The 15,787-nt window shown below is 39.6% G+C and overlaps 1 protein-coding gene across 1 annotated transcript in view; it reads left to right on the plus strand.

The window, feature by feature from the left end:
- Positions 1-2,841: 2,841 nt before the first annotated feature.
- Positions 2,842-15,787, plus strand: part of Tp53bp2 (tumor protein p53 binding protein 2) — a 56,372-nt gene continuing 43,426 nt past the window's right edge. The window contains exon 1 of the mRNA XM_027934854.2: positions 2,842-3,105. Coding sequence (XP_027790655.1) covers positions 3,079-3,105 — 27 coding nt within the window. The 5' untranslated portion in view covers positions 2,842-3,078. The remainder of the gene's footprint in view (positions 3,106-15,787) is intronic.

Genomic DNA, 15,787 nt, shown 5'->3' on the forward strand with positions numbered 1-15,787 from the left:
CATCTAGATTATTGAAAGAGAGCTTCCTTTGGGTTCTCTAAATTCATTTTGTTTTCTACAACAGCAGGAGTGACTTTACTAAAGTATAAGTCAGCTCACAGCATTCCTCTGTTTAAAATCTTTCCATGGATCCCATTTCAGAGTAAAAGCCAAAGTCCGTACCATAACAGTCCACAAGGCTTTGCATTATCTTACCCTTCCTGTCGTTTCTACTAATTTCTTTCTCATTCAGTCTTTGCCAGCAATCTTGCCCTCCTTGTTGTTGCAGATGGGTGAGATGGTGCAGATTCCCATCTCAGCATTGGCTGTTCCCTCTCCCTGGAAGTCTTTTCTCACATATTCATGTAGGTCACTTGTTGATTTCCTATAAGTCTGTGCTCAAACATGACCTTATTGTACTTGTAAGCTTCATCCCCTTACCATCTTCTACTTTTTTTCCAACGACTATAATTAGTTTATATTAATTGTTAAAATACTAAACTTTTGGCTTTATTGTCCATTGAGCTTTATTCTCTTCATTAATGGATCTCCAGTAAGGAACAACCAGCCCATGATAAGTGTTTGATGAATATTTACCAAATGAATGAAAGGATGAATTTCCCTTATTTTAGTAAAGAAAACTCTCTTTTTTGGGGGGGTGGGGTGGCGTGGGGTGGGCATTGATTACTAGGGATTTAACCAAGGGGCAGTCTACCACTGAGCTGCTACATCCTCAATCTCCCTTATTCCAATTTTTATTTTGAGACAGGGTCTCCTTAAGTTTCCCAGGCTGACCTCCAATTTGTGATCCCCCTGCTTCAGCCTCCTGACTGACTGGGACTACAGGTGTGGACCACCATGCCTGGAAAGAAAATTTTATTCAAATAACTAGACTTTACATTTTATTTTTTGAGACAGCTTAATTCCACTTCAATTGGTCATGAAACTGAAAGCTTGATTCTTGTCCCAATGCCAATAGAATAAAGAGAACTAGGTTTTGATAAAAACAAAAAGAAGTTTTGTTGCTTTGCTTGTAAAGGAGAAACACAGGGGACTCCTGTCCCAGGGGCTATGATTCTGTGAAGGGGAACAGAAGGCTTTTAAAGAGGTAATTCAAAGGCTACTCTCCAGCTTTGCCCTGTCAGGAGCCATAATTCATTTGTATCCTTGAAAGACAGCCATTTCTTAGATTTGTAGGTGTCAATTCTGAAGTATGGACTCCTTCATTCTGCTGGTCTCTGAGCTGAAGGACAGATAAATCGCCCTAAGAGGGGAAAGGAAGAAGAGTAAGAAAAAAAAAATCCACCAGTTTTAAAATATACTGCAGTGGCAAAGCAGCAAGGATTATGTTCAAAGCATGAAGTAGACCCCTGTTACAATCATAACGATATTTCCAGATATAGTAGCTGGGGTGGTGCAATAGGGAGTTTAATGGACATTCTGGTAAAGGATATGCTAGACTAATAAAAAGCCATCCATTCTTGGAGCTACATAAACCTAGGTGTGTTCCACTGAATAGTCATGTATAATGACAGAGGAAAGTGATTTGGGGTTTAAGCGGACAACTTAAGGAGAAATTAAAGGACTTCTTAGAATGTGGAAGGGGGTAACTGTTCAGTTGTTTTTCTTTTAAAGTAAGCCACTGCAATTTTCCTAAGCCTTTGCTTCCCTGCCTACAAAAAGATTCTCTCTCTCCATGAGGCGGTTTGTAGGGTGTTACAAGCCGAAAAGCTCTTCAGAATGCTGCTTGACATTTTTTTTTCCCCCTTTTCCCTTTCACAGTGTTGGGGATGGAACCTAGAGCCTCCAGCGTGCTAGGCAACTACTCTACCGTTGAATTATATCTACAGTTTTTTTTTTTTTTTAATTTTAAGACAGCTCTTCTTCTTTTTTTTAAAGACTTATTTATTAGTTGTAGTTGGACCGGATACCTTTGTTTTATTTATTTGTTTTTATGTGGTGCTGAGGATGGAACCCAGGGCCTTGCACGTGCAAGGTGAGCCCTCTACCGCTGAGCCACAACCCCAGCCAGCGACAGCTCTTTTTATATTTTTTATTTTATTTGTGTTGCCCATGCTGGCCTCGAACTCGCGATCCTCCTGCGTTACCCTTGCGAGTCCAGTCGCAGGTTCCTGGCTGCTTTTATATTTTGAATTATTCATTTTGATTGTGGCAAAATATACATAGCATAAAGTCTGCCTTTGTCATATTTAAGTCCCCCCCTCCTTTTTTTTTTTTTTTTTTTTTAAACATTATAGCAAGTATCACAGGAGTTTAAATTAGGGTCTGGACAATCATAAAGGAGACCAGGGGTGAAGAAGTCGAGGAACTTTCGGATTGTGCTGCGGACCCAGGCGACACGCGGATCTGCATTTTGTCGGGACGGGCCGCCCCTCTCCGCCCGGCCCAGGCGTCGAACCTCGGGCCCACGTTCCCGAAAGGCAGAGGGTTGGACTCTTGCTCCGAGCCGCAGAGCAGGTGCGAGCCACAGCCCTCCGTCTCGCTGCAAGTTTTTCACGTTTATTGTTTCCGGAGGCACCGCCTCCCAACACCCGCGGCTCCGCCAGGAGGCGCGCTCTCGAGCCGCTCCGCCGCGCGTCCCCGACTGCACTTTCGACCAGAGGCGAGAAAAGAAAAGGTCTTTGGCTCTGCCGCCCGGGGCGCGCCCCGCCCCGCGGGTCCGCGCAGGCGCGCGCCGCTGCCGGCCCCGCGCCTCCCCTCCCCCCGGCCGTCCGGCGCGTCGCGGGCGGGGCGGACGCGGGCTCGGGGGCGGGGCGGGCTCGGGCTCGGGCTCGGGGGCGGGGCGGGCTCGGGCTCAGGGGCCAGGCCGGGGATTAGTTGGTTTCGGAGCGGAGGAGGGCGTTCGGGCCACCGCGAGCACAGAGGAGACAAAGCCGCGTCCGGGGACCGGCCGGGGGTGGGGTGGGCCCGCGGTTCGGTGGCGCCCCTGCACTGCGGGGGGCACCCGCGCGCCCCCGCCTTTCAACAGGTCCGCCGCCTCGCTGGCGGCCTCGCCCTCCGCTCCGCTCTGCTCCTGGGTGCCCGCGACCCCCGGAGCGCCTCCGCTTTGCCGGGGCTGCAATCTGGCCACCCGCTTCGATGCGGTTCGGGTCCAAAATGATGCCGGTAAGTGGGTAGACGTGCGGGGGGCGCGGGGCGTCGGGGCCGGAAGTGTGCGGGGTCGCGGGCGGGGGCGTCCGCGCCGCTTGTGGGTCTGGAGCTCAGCCTCGCGGGCCCGGCCACCCGAGCCTCTGGAGGTGTCGGGAGGGTCCGAACTCCATCCTCCCAGCCCCCAGCCTGGGGCCTGAGGACACCCTCCCTGCCAGGAGGGGTCCCTCACCTGCTCCGGAGTTAGTTGAGCAGCTGGTGGGGCCGCCGCTCGAAACTTTTACTTTTTGGGACCTGACTTTTTTGCGATTCTTTGAAGGTCAAGACTAGGGAAACTGGGAACCTTGTTTTTTTGCTTTGTCTTTCTGTTTTTGATTGTTCAAACTTTTTACCAGATTGGAACATAACACACTTTGAAAAGGGTACTTTGGCTTTATTTTTAATGGAATTTCGAGCTTGATGTCTGCGATAGAACTAAGTCACTCTTATCTCTTTGTGGAATCGGGTTTTAGTAAATACAACCTCAAAAGTTTTAGATCGCAGGAAAACGTCTGTGCCCGGCTCCCTCTGTTTCCCACAGATTGTTCAAGCAAGACCTCTGGAGAGGATTAGCTGGTTCTTTGGGAGCTCCGTAGGCATGTGGCATGGCCTCCTGAAAGTTGTATTTGCTCCTCTCCCACTGAAGCGGGACCATCTTGCAGTCATCCCTTGTTCTTATGCTTCATTTGTTGAAACAAAGGAACAACCTTTCTTTTGCTTTTGCAAAACCTGAAGAATGAAGTGATAACAATTTGTTTGCTGAAGTTACACACGCAGAATATAATATGCTGTCCCCTGACCCCTTACTTGTTTCCTGGAGGACGCCTGAAACTTGCACATACTGAACAAACATAGCAGTTTGCTTAATTGGGTTTAGATGGCTTGGATAGGTTGTCCTGCCAGAATTCAAGGAATTGGAAATGTTAATAGCATTTTGCATCTGATTTTAGTTTGATATTTATTTATGAAGTTAGGTTTGTAATGTGAATGTCCTGTATTAAAATATGTATTGTGGATAAGGGTGAAGGATTTTAAGATTTTTATTCCTTGGATTTACATTTCTTTGTCTTTAAGTAATTTTTGCAGGTGTCTTTGTTTTTTCCTGAACACAGAAGTAAAGAGACAAGGTGTTGGTTGTTGCAATATGGTCTCTTTATTAAAGATTAATTTTATGTCAAGGTATCCTTTGGGGTTTCTACAAAACGTAGAGAGTTTTCCCTTCTCCCACGTACATACTAGATAATCAGAATTCTTAAAAGTTATGTGCTCTTGTGATTACATTCAGTTTAGCAGGTGTGGTTCCTCTGATTATCTTTCACAGACTGTATGATGCATGTGTACCAACTTTGAAATCAGACTAACCCTTCAGTGTTTGCTTAGCTACCACTTTTAGTGATCACAAGTCACTTAAAAAAATTGTCTCTCAGTTTCATCATCTGTAAAATGGGGATGATAATGATATCCAGCTCTTAGAATGTTTTTCAGGATTAGAGTTACTGTTTGTGATTCAAGCCAATAGTACAGTGCCTAGCTTGTAAGAGGTGCAAGATAAAAGCTACTACTGATTTTGTGATATTGAGTAAACAGAAGACCCTTAAACTTGAGATACATAAACAAATGAAAAAAATTTTCATTTAGTAGCCCCATGTGATGTCTTTTTAGTTGTAGATGGACACAGTATCTTTATTTTATCGATTCATTTTTATGTCGTGCCGAGGATCGAACCCAGTGCCTCGCACATGCTAGGCAAGCACTCTCCTGATGAGCCACAACCTCAGTCCATCACTGTGATATCTTAAAAAGTGTTTTTACTTAAAAAGTATTTTTAAAACTTAAAAAGTGTTCTTCATCTTTAGCTTTTAATATGCTTGGATTTTTATTCCAACATGAGTAAGATTTGTTGTATTTTATTTTAATTAAAAAAATTTTTTTAGATATAGTTGGACACAATACCTTTATTTCACTTATTTATTTTTTTATGTGGTGCTGAGAATCGAACCCAGGGTCTCACACATGCAAGGTGAGCGCTCTACCACTTTGCCACAACCCCAGCCCCATGTTGTTTTTTATTACTTTGGAAATTTATAACCATTTTTTTTCAGGAAAAATTATAATGCCTAATAATATAAAAATGGATAATCAGAATGTAGACAGTTGCCTTGATATACTTTTTTATTGTGGTAAAATGTACATAACTTAAAATTTATCATTATAACCATTAAGTGTTAAATTGTTTCTGTGGCATACAGTACATTCCTTGATATGCTCTTAAGGGCATTCTAAAGATAACTTTGCTTCTTAGACTGCATTATATTAAAAATGTGCAGATAAATAGGTTTCATGTGTTTTCTCACCAAATGGTACAGAATCAAGTGGTTTTCTTTTATGTGGGACATGAAGTGATAATTGGTCCCAACCAGAAGTGGAAGATGGGTTTAGTAGGCTAACTAAAAATAAACAGGCAAGCACTGAGAATCACAGAGATAATGATAGGGTACTGCAGAAATTGGAGTGATAATTACTCTCATTTTGAGATACCTGCCATGGCTAATATCTATGTTTCTATGATATTTCTACAAGTTGGTGAGGAGAAAACTGATTAATCTTTTGTACTTAAAACATTCTTATTTTTCTTTATTAAAAAATAGGTTATTTGCACTTGGAGAGACTGGCTTTTTAGTGATCCACTCATTGTATTTGATTGTCGAATTGAGTCAGTTATCGAAAGCAAAAATTCTAACCATTTTAAAACCACATTAGGTATCTTTTATTGACTACTTTCATTTGTGAAGTGTTATATTCAAATTTTTTTGAAAGAGCTTGGCTAACTCTAAAAGCATTTGCTGCTCTTTTCAGATAACAGTTTTATAAAAATTTCTGTACCTACTGCTGAAATGGTCAAAACAAAACAAAAAACTACATACCAAAACCACACACACTATTTGGCAGTGCCACATTAAGGCCAGAGTGCTTGACTTTGCCTGTGTCACTTAGTGGTAAGTGTTGCCACTTCATATTTGGTGTATTTGTCCAGCTACAATAGAAATGTCCTGTATCCGTATTGTCTAGTATGGTAGTCACCAGGCACATGTGGCTACTGAACTTTGAATGTGGCTTATGGGACCGAGAACTGAACTTTAAAAAATAATTATTTAGTTTTAATTATGTTTAAATAGTTACATGTATGTTCCTGATGGCTACTGAAGTGCAGTCAAACCAAAGTTATCACTTAGGCTTTATATAGATTACAAATAATATATGGTTTTTCTTTTTGGGGGGAAGGAGTACTGGGAATTGAATCTATGACTTTGTACATACTAAGCACATGGTCTACCACTGAACTGTACCCTTAGGCCCATGCAGGTAATATGTCAAGAAAACAATAATTTTTAAAAGTTCTATTGAAATGATCATGTGTTAGTTTTTGAACTTAACGGTATTTTATCTTTCAGTGCTATAGAGACATTATAATTATTTCTAGTTATTTTGTAATACTGTAAAATAAAATCTGATTGTTTAAGCTTCTGATTTTGTGCATCTAGGACAAATAAATAGGATATTGCAGTATCTTCTTTAACAGTTTTACACTTGATGAATCAAATTATTGCCTGTATTAATGTTATTACTTAGTATTATCTAGTTTTGTTTGCACATATTTTCCAATCTGAAATTGTGTTTTGAAACTAAAAATTTTTGAAGCTATAGCTGTGGAACATTAGATTTATATGATATACTATGTTCTGAAAAAATTCCTTTCTATTGAGTAATAATGTGGTAACTTAACTTAGATCAGATTTGATTCCAGAATCAAGTTTAGATTAGATTCTTAAAGACTGGTTCCTGTCTTTATAGATTGTAATTCCGAAAGGCTGTTAGGCAGAACATCTATTTTTAAAAAATGTGCAAAACATCTCACATTTCATGTGCTATATAGGTAATTTAGTTGCCTTGTGATTTTGGTTATATTAATGAAAAGACATTGGAATTTTCTGTATTTTTGCCTGGTTTGGAGAAACCAGGTTTAGACTTTATAAAGAAACTTGTACAAGTATACGCCTGCTTATATTTTAAAAAGTAAAGAGATTTATCTGGATGGGACCCCTGAGGGTCATTTATTAAATTCTACTTCTAGGAAGAACTACTTTCCTTACTCTTCATTCCCTTCTCCTACCAGCAGTGAAAACAATAAAACAAACTTTTCTCTTCTGGAGCTTTTAAGGAATAAGGTAGACCTTTATCTCTTTTGGTTATCTACCATAGTGTGTGGCACTCCTCCAAAAGTCTTTCTAAAGCTAATTTAACCCCCGACCCATTCTTGAAGCCTTCATGTTTTCCAATCTCTTTTCAGCTAAGATAGAATAATTGCATACCAACACATGCTAGTATGGTTTGTCGTGCATTATAAACTTTTCCCCAGTTTTCTCTACTAAGGAGTATCTCAAAGAATAAGAAGATTGAGGTATAAAGATTTAGGAATCCAGAGTGTTCCTTTCAATTCTTTCCATTTAATCAAGCTGAACATTATTTAAATATTTGTGTTTTGATGATGTGCTAGGTATTTAACAGAACATTTTCTTAGTTGGAATTGAGAAAAGAAAACAATAGGTAATATGAGTAGGCATGAGCATATACTTAAGTTGTGGTAGGTGAAACCTTAAAATCCTCCATTTTACTGGAGTAAAATGGGGCAGTCTTGGTTACTGGAAGGCCCTTTTAGAGAGCATGAAATATTGAGGCAGATTCTTAAAACAAATAGCATATTACCTTATCAGAGGAAAACTGTCTTATCAAAGAAATGGAAATTCACACATTGTTAGATGATGGTTAGGAAAACTAGTTTCACAGACTTAGCAACTGTGGTCATTTTTAGGGTACGAAAGCGTAGAAAAGTTAGTAGAAAACCATAATGAATAAACTATTGTAGAACACTAATTTAAACTGTTAGTGGTGATAATAAAAAATGATAAAGGCGATTAACATTTTTTTCCACTGTAGAAGGAGCAGTTTATATAAAAACCCAGGGGATTGGAAGCTCTACTGTCTTACTTTCCTTCTAGGGCAGACAAAAAGATTTTACTGAGAACTCCTCACTCTAACAGTGCCCAGTAATTTAGGCTCCTCATCCTATCTTACACCCTTATTATACTGTGAAGTTGATCTTCCCATTCTCATTCAGCAGATAAGGACTTTGGGGCTCAGCGGGTTTAAGTAATTTGCTCCTGGTCATTCCAGAGAAATGAGATTTGGACCAGGTTCATGTACAAATACCTGTTTTGTTCAAGATTGCAAATGTCTAGGTTATAATATTTTTATATACTCGATTGGACATACAGTAGTCATAATATTCTTTTGGCTAATGGTAAATTCAGATATTGCCATTTAGAGAATAATTATTTTTGGAGTAGAAAATGAAAAACATCTTTCCCTGTTGAAATCCAAACTGGATAAAAAGAATGAACAGTCTTTTATCAAGGTTCAAATAAGATGGATGTGTTTGCCGCCTTGTGGGCAAGGAAGCATCCTAGGAATTTATGTGCTTATACCTAAGACTGACATTTCAAATGGGCACAATTCCTAGGGACTCCTTCAGAGACCTGGAGGAAGCCCTGCAGGCCATTACTTAGTGGGCAGTTAGGAGAATGGCAAGAATTGAAGTGAGAAAACTTGATAGCATATAGATTTTCCTGGGCTAGGGGCAAGAGTAAGTGGTGTGAGAAGGGATGTGGTAGCCAGTTGAGTTTTAGGTAGTAAAAATGGCATAATTTGATTAACTAGAAACATTGGTTTTGTTGCTGTATGGAGAATGGATCTTAGAGGTGCTGCCAATAAAGATTTGGATAGGTGGGAAGTGTACGAAGGTTTAGAACTCTGTCAAAGGAGCTAGGTATGGTGATGTATACATGTAATCCTCAATACTGGGAAGGCTGAGGAAAGAGGATCTCAAGTTTGAGGCCAGCCTAGGCAACTTCCTGAGACCCTGTCTCAAAAATGAAAAAATACAAAAGGGCTGGGGAGGTAGTTGAGAGGTAGAACACTTCTGAGTTCAGTCCCCAGTATCCTCCACCCCTGCTCCTTAGAACTCCACCACAGGAAAGTCTGCAGATAGATGCCAAAAAAGAGTAAAAGAGTTGTTTAATTACATTCAGGGCCAGCTGATAGTAGGAACTGGTGGTGGATTCAAATCAACTGAGTTTGCCACTTGCTTACCTAACTTGGTCTGAGTGACAATTTGGAATCTCCAAAGGTGAGAGAAAAAACAGTAGCACTTACCCAGGGTTGCAAGTAAGAGAGGCAAGAATAGTGGAACGTCTCTGCCATATCCCTAAGTTCCTTCCTCGGAGACTGAAGAGAAACAACTTTCCATCTTATCAGAGAGTGATCCCAGACATGGAACCTAGGGCTTTGTATATGCTAGATAAGACTCTCCCACTGAGCCATATCCTCAACTCTTTTTAAAATTTATTTTAAGACAGATCTTGTCAAGTTGCCAAGGCTGGTCTTCTTCCCTAGTTACTGGGATTCCATGTATGCGCCACCATGGCTGGCTAGGTTTCTTGCCTTTAGTGTTTTCATTCAACACTCTGCTTCCCTGGTTGTCTCTCTGAGCAGCACTGTCTTTTCCTTCCCTGGAATTCCTCAAGATGGACTTCTGTTATAGCGTTAAATACAAACTCCTTAGCTTAGGTATCAAGTTCCTTTGTTGTCTAAGCTAGTGGATTTCAGCCTTTTTGTGTCAGTAATACATTTCCCCAGAAATTGTAGCCACACAGCGGAAGTGATCAAAAAAGACTTAAAACACCAGTGTTAGCGATTAAAGTGCTGCAGTGGCCAGGGCAGAGGAGTAGTGTGTGTGCCTTGCCCCTGGTCACCGGCATTTCCCCTGCTTTCCTTGGAGTTGTGTTGCCGCTCAGGAAGATCTGTTTATTTCCCCCTCTAGGGTCCTCAGGGGATCCCATTAGGATCCTATGCTTATGTTAGGGTTTCCTCTTGCTCACAGTGAGTTGTACCCTGTTGTATCCTGCTCTCCACAACCTACTCTGCTCCATTGGACTTTGCCAACAGTGTGAGAGTGTTTGTGTGTGTGTAAAACAAATTTTATACATTTAAAATTTTTGCAGCACATTTGTGGCTCGTGGATTGAGGATTGCTTAAGACAGAAGCTGGGTTTTTCTCTTGTCTCTGTGCCTTTATATGTGTTTCACTATCTGCATGGTCCTCTTCCTGCTTGTCTTGTGCATGCTTCAGTTTTCAGCTCAGTAGACCTGTTGTGAAGTCATCTTCTCCCTGAAGGGCTTTTTTCCCCCCTGTTCTCATTGGACCTTAAATGTACCTCCACTAGGAAGTTCTCTCATTTGGGAGTCAATGTTTGCAGTGCTTCTTCCTTGTTCTGTAAACCTCCTTGAGGGTGTAGGCACCATGCCTTTCCATCTGTGTTTCTCGCACTTAGCACAGCATTGGACTTTTTGTGAATGAATAAATATTTTTATATTTCTGCGGTGAGGATAGGTCTTGCCTACACTAAATAGCAAAGTGGGAGGTAGAAAGGAAAGAACTAGAAGCAATGGATTGGCTGTACTCGTAGCATCATGGATGGTCTTAAAAATAAATAGAGTGCTTAGAGAATAAAAATTTTTAAAAAAGAGTGAAATATATAACATTATCTTTATATAAAATGAGTCACAGGCCCACAAAGCAGTGATGATAATTTTAGGAGAAAGCCTACCAATATTAAACTTAAAAAATTTAATTTTATAAGGAGAAGGGCAGAGGGGAAGAATTAACTAAGTATATTTTTAGTTCTTTTAATTTATTTGTTGATTGTTTATGAAAACTCTTGAAAGTAGAAGTAGCCTCAAGGTGAGTTGCTTTGGGAAATGTGTTTGGAATTTGAAATCTGTCTAAATTTAGCTGTAGGCACAGTTGAAAAGGAGAGATTTCTTAACTTTCCCCAGATTAGCAGAATGCTTTGTCTTTTTTCATTCCAGACATTGTCTGCCTTTTGAAAAAGCATGCTCTGAAGTTATGCCATGTGTTTAATGGATAAATGAATGTTTCTTGATGTGAATGTACTGATTGTCATGTTCTAGTCTCCTGTTCTTGTTCCCTTCTTCCATGGAACTTTGCATCCCCGACTTATAGTATCATTGGTTTACTTGAACAGGTATGTGTTGCATATATACTGTGTGTAAAATCAGAGTGCTCTTTGGAGAGTGAGGGATAATAGTGGAGGAGAAAAACGGGAAGTATTTCAAAACCCAAACCTTTGTCTTGAAGAAATTTTTAGACCAGTAGGATAGATAAGACAGATACAGACACCTATGTGGGAGTGATTGCAGAGTGGCAAAGAAAAAACTTACTTCTGCTGGAAGTGTTGGGTGTTCTGTGGTCTTCTTGCCTCAGAACTGTAATGACCTTTCCTTTGCAATAAAGCCAACCCTCATTCTGACCTGGACTAGGGCAAGTTTTATGCTCTTTGAATTATTCTAGAAGAATGGGGATGACTTCAACACTAAGGGACAGGGTCTAGGAAGCAGGGAACCTATTCTGATGTGAGAAGTGAGGAAAAATATGTTTTTTGGGATTTCTTATTTGGTGATTTGAGGAGGAGGAAATTATATGTTCCAATTATACATGGAACATATAATTTAAAATATATGTTCTTAGTACAGGCTGAACATCCCTGACCCAAAAGTTCCAAAACCTGAAACTTTTTTGATTTTTTTTTTTTTTGGTGTGTGTGTGTGGGTATGTGTATGTGTGTGTGTAAAGCAAGTTTTATAAATTAAAAGTTTTTGCAGCATATCTTGTGATACCAAAAGAGAAAAAATTTCACACCTGACCTTATGTGATGGGTTGAAGTAAAAACACAGGTGCTCTAGAATTATTGTATAAAATTACCTTCAGGCTGTGTGTATAAGGTATATATATATATGAAGCATATGAATTTTGTGTTTAGACTTGGGGTACTGATTCTAAGATTTCCCACATATATGTGCAGATATTTAAACAAACAAACAAACAAACAAACAAACAAAACCCAAAAAATTCCCCTAAATCAGAAATAACTTTTGGTCCCAAGCATTGCCACATCCCCAGCCCTATTTTTACTTAGAGACAGGATCTCACTGAGTTGCTTAGCACCTCACTTTTTGCTGAGGCTGGTTTTGAACTCTCAATCCTCCTGTCTCCGCCTCCCGAGCTGGTGTGATTACAGGTGTGCACCACTGTGCCCAGCCCAAGCATTTTTGATAAGGGAAACTCATATTTCTTTTTTTAAAAAATATTTTTTAGATGTTGATGAACCTTTATTTTATTCCTTTATATATATGCGGTGCCGAGAATTGAACCCACTGCCTCACACATGCTAGGCAAGTGCACTACCACTGAGCCACAACCCCAGCTCCCCATTCTATGTTTCTTATAATTGAATTGGAATTCTCTGAAATTCAGAAATGCAAAGATAAGTACAAGTGGATGTGGATTGTGATGTTTTGATATTGTTATTGAGATAACTATAGACATTATAATAGCTTATATTTGATATCATTTATACGTACTGTTGTTCGTCTTGGGAGGCTGAGACAGGAGGATTGAGAGTTCAAAACCAGCCTCAGCAAAAAGTGAGGTGCTAAGCAACTCAGTGAGACCCTGTCTCTAAATAAAGTACAAAATAGGGCTGGGGATGTGGCTCATTTGTTGAGTGCCACTGAGTTTAATCTCTGGTACACTGCCTCCCAAAATACACACACACACTGCTGTTATCTATCAAGCCAATAATACTGTCTGAACAGTATTATTACTGTTTTACTCAGAAACATAATTTTATGTTAGTCGCTTACATAAAATCCTCTAATGAAGTAGTTTTCAAGCTTAAGTGTGCTTGCATGGGTGGGATTCTAATTCAGGGGGTTTGGGTTGGGGCCTGGATTTTGTGCTTCCGACAGGTTCCCAGGTGATGCTGATGTTCTTGGTCTGGAGACCATGCTTTAAGAATCAGTACTTTAGTTACTTTTCCTTTGTAATAAAGCCCACCCTCATTCTGATCTACAATGCCCTATAGGAGCTAGGACCTGGTTCCCTCTCTGCCTTCATTGGTATGTGACTGTTCCTGATGTGTTGCTCTTTCTGGTCATGCAACAGACTAAGCTCATCCCTACCTCAGGGCCTTTTCGTAGAATGTATTCAAGATGATTCAAGTGCTGGCTTCTCCTTAATCATAATTAGCCATTATCAGTCTCCTCTCTGTGCCCAAAGGAATGCAAGCTTTTTCATCACTATTCCTATTACATAAACTGTGCTTGCATAATAGGCACTCAGTAAATATTAATGGTTGCGTGAATCAAAGACATTAATGTCAGCAAAGAGTTGGGATTGAGAGGAAGACATGGAACCAGGAGCAACTTTATTAGTAACTGACATTGATAAGACATTATGCCTGTAAGTCACAGTGTAGAAGTGACAGTTGCTTCTGTTACCACATATGAAGTGGTTATGTTATCAGACAGCTAAGACCAGAGGTTACTTGCTGTTAGAACACTTTTTTTAATGTGCAAACAATTTCCCCCACAATTATTTTTTGCTGTATCCTTTTTCCCCAGAATATTGATTATGTTAGATAATGATTGATTCTAGATGTTACTGAATGAATGACCAGAATATTCCATGTGTGATCAACTTTTTTAGCAGAATATTGTTGAAATTGATACTGAGACTTCTTTGATATCCAAATTCCAATTTGCTAAAAGTGACCAAAGAAATAGTTTGTGATGTAAAAAAGAATCCCATTGGATATGATTTTAGGATTTTTGCTTTAACTCAGATTTGACTGATAATGGCTAATGGGCTAATGCCATAATAAAAAGTGATACACTTGGTGTAGAAGTTATCATTGGGCCTTAATAGAACATTGGTAGACATAACTCATGGTAATTGATGGAAGATTTGTAAAAGTTTAATGACCCCAAGAGTTAACTCTAGGTGGGAGAAACAGCTTAGAAATCATATAAGGCCTTTGTAAGCAGTTATCTTCTGATAACTAATAAAGTTGGAACATACCATCTGGGAGGCTGGGGAGTATCTCTGGGGTAAAGTACTGGAGCTCCTGAGAGGCGGGCTTCACAGAGACCCTGTGAGATGCTCTGTCAGAAAGCAGTTGGGGAGATGTGGGACAGTCCAGGCTGAGGTATTGAGCAGCACAAGTGTGCAGAAGGATGGCATCTTAGCCCACAACTAGGGTCAAGAATGACTGAATTAGAGAGCGAAACTGACCATCTCATCCCTATGTGCATTGTCTGCCATCAGAGTGGCCATCAGAGCATATAGCCAGGTCTGTATGGAGCAGCAGGCACAATATCCCAGAAGATTAGAATGATTTGCATCTTGTTTCTAAGCCCCTTCAGCCTTATAAGTAAGTCATGGTTGGGCTAAATGTGTGAGTTTGAGATTCAGAGAGGCTTTGGTTGATGTTGTTTTTGCTTGCTCAGGTTAAAGGAAACTTGGTGGCTTCCTTCTCTTCCAGAAGTGTACTGGGGCCTTCCTGCACGAGTGTTTACAATAAAATATCAAAATGAAGAAATAGTTCACATTTATTTCTCCACAGAGGAATTATCAAATCCAGAAACCCTTCAGATGTTTCTCTAATTTCATTACTAGGATAATTAGCTGGCCAATCTGTGGGGAGTTGCCTGTGAGTTGTGATATTTGAGAATTTGTTGCTCTTTTTACAGATAGTTCATTTTTCTTTAAAGGATACTTTTTTCGCCTTATGCCCTTTTTTCTCTTAGGCAAACCTAGGGGATTTGAATTTTTGTAAATTAGAAAGCTGAAGGTGTTACTGCAGAGCTTTAATTTCCTGTCTCTGATAAGGAACATGTTACACTCCTGGTTCCTTTCTTTTTTCTATGGAACTTCACATGATTTTTTAAAAAATCAATTGAATAATTAAGCCTCTGACAAAGCAAATTTCTTGTAAAAAAGCCCTAGCCATTTTTTTAATTTCCTCTTGAAAAGGTCATTCAAATTTTAATCTAAAATAACTCTTCTTTGAAAAAGAATCATTCTTATGTCAATGACATAACAGTTACAGTGAATACTTACTCTATAACAATAGAGTGCTTAAAAATAAATCTATAACCCATTCTTTTTAAATAAAAATTGTCTGTGTCCTTGGTTTTTTGGAAGGGCAAGTCTACATTTGGATGTGACTGGCATGAATTACTGTGCAGTATGTGTAGGGGTTGCCTTTTCTTTACCTTAGTTTTCTTTCTTTCAAAATTGATCACTGTAAGGTAGAAATAAGTAGTAATCATTATGTTAAGTAGACTTTTAGGTTATAAATTATTGTAAATGTATTTCAGCTTTGAAATTTGAAAAAATTTAAAAGTGACTTCAGTTGCTTTCCTATACTACTGATTTAATTTTTGTTTTTTCCATTCACATCATTTCATATGTACATCTGTTTTAAAGGGCTATAATCTACAGTTTAATACTGTGTTATGTAACTTTATCTGTCTTTTTATACTTACAGTAATTGGTAGCTGGGTCATTCCATTCTTGCCAGTACATGTATTTTAACTTACTCTGTTCCATGTTGCTGGACATTTACTTTTCCACTTTATTGTTTATAGATCTAACACTGTAGTGAAAATTTAAGGCCTTTAGA

The sequence above is a fragment of the Marmota flaviventris genome, chromosome 12, assembly GCF_047511675.1.
Source record: "Marmota flaviventris isolate mMarFla1 chromosome 12, mMarFla1.hap1, whole genome shotgun sequence".
Lineage (NCBI taxonomy): Eukaryota > Metazoa > Chordata > Mammalia > Rodentia > Sciuridae > Marmota > Marmota flaviventris.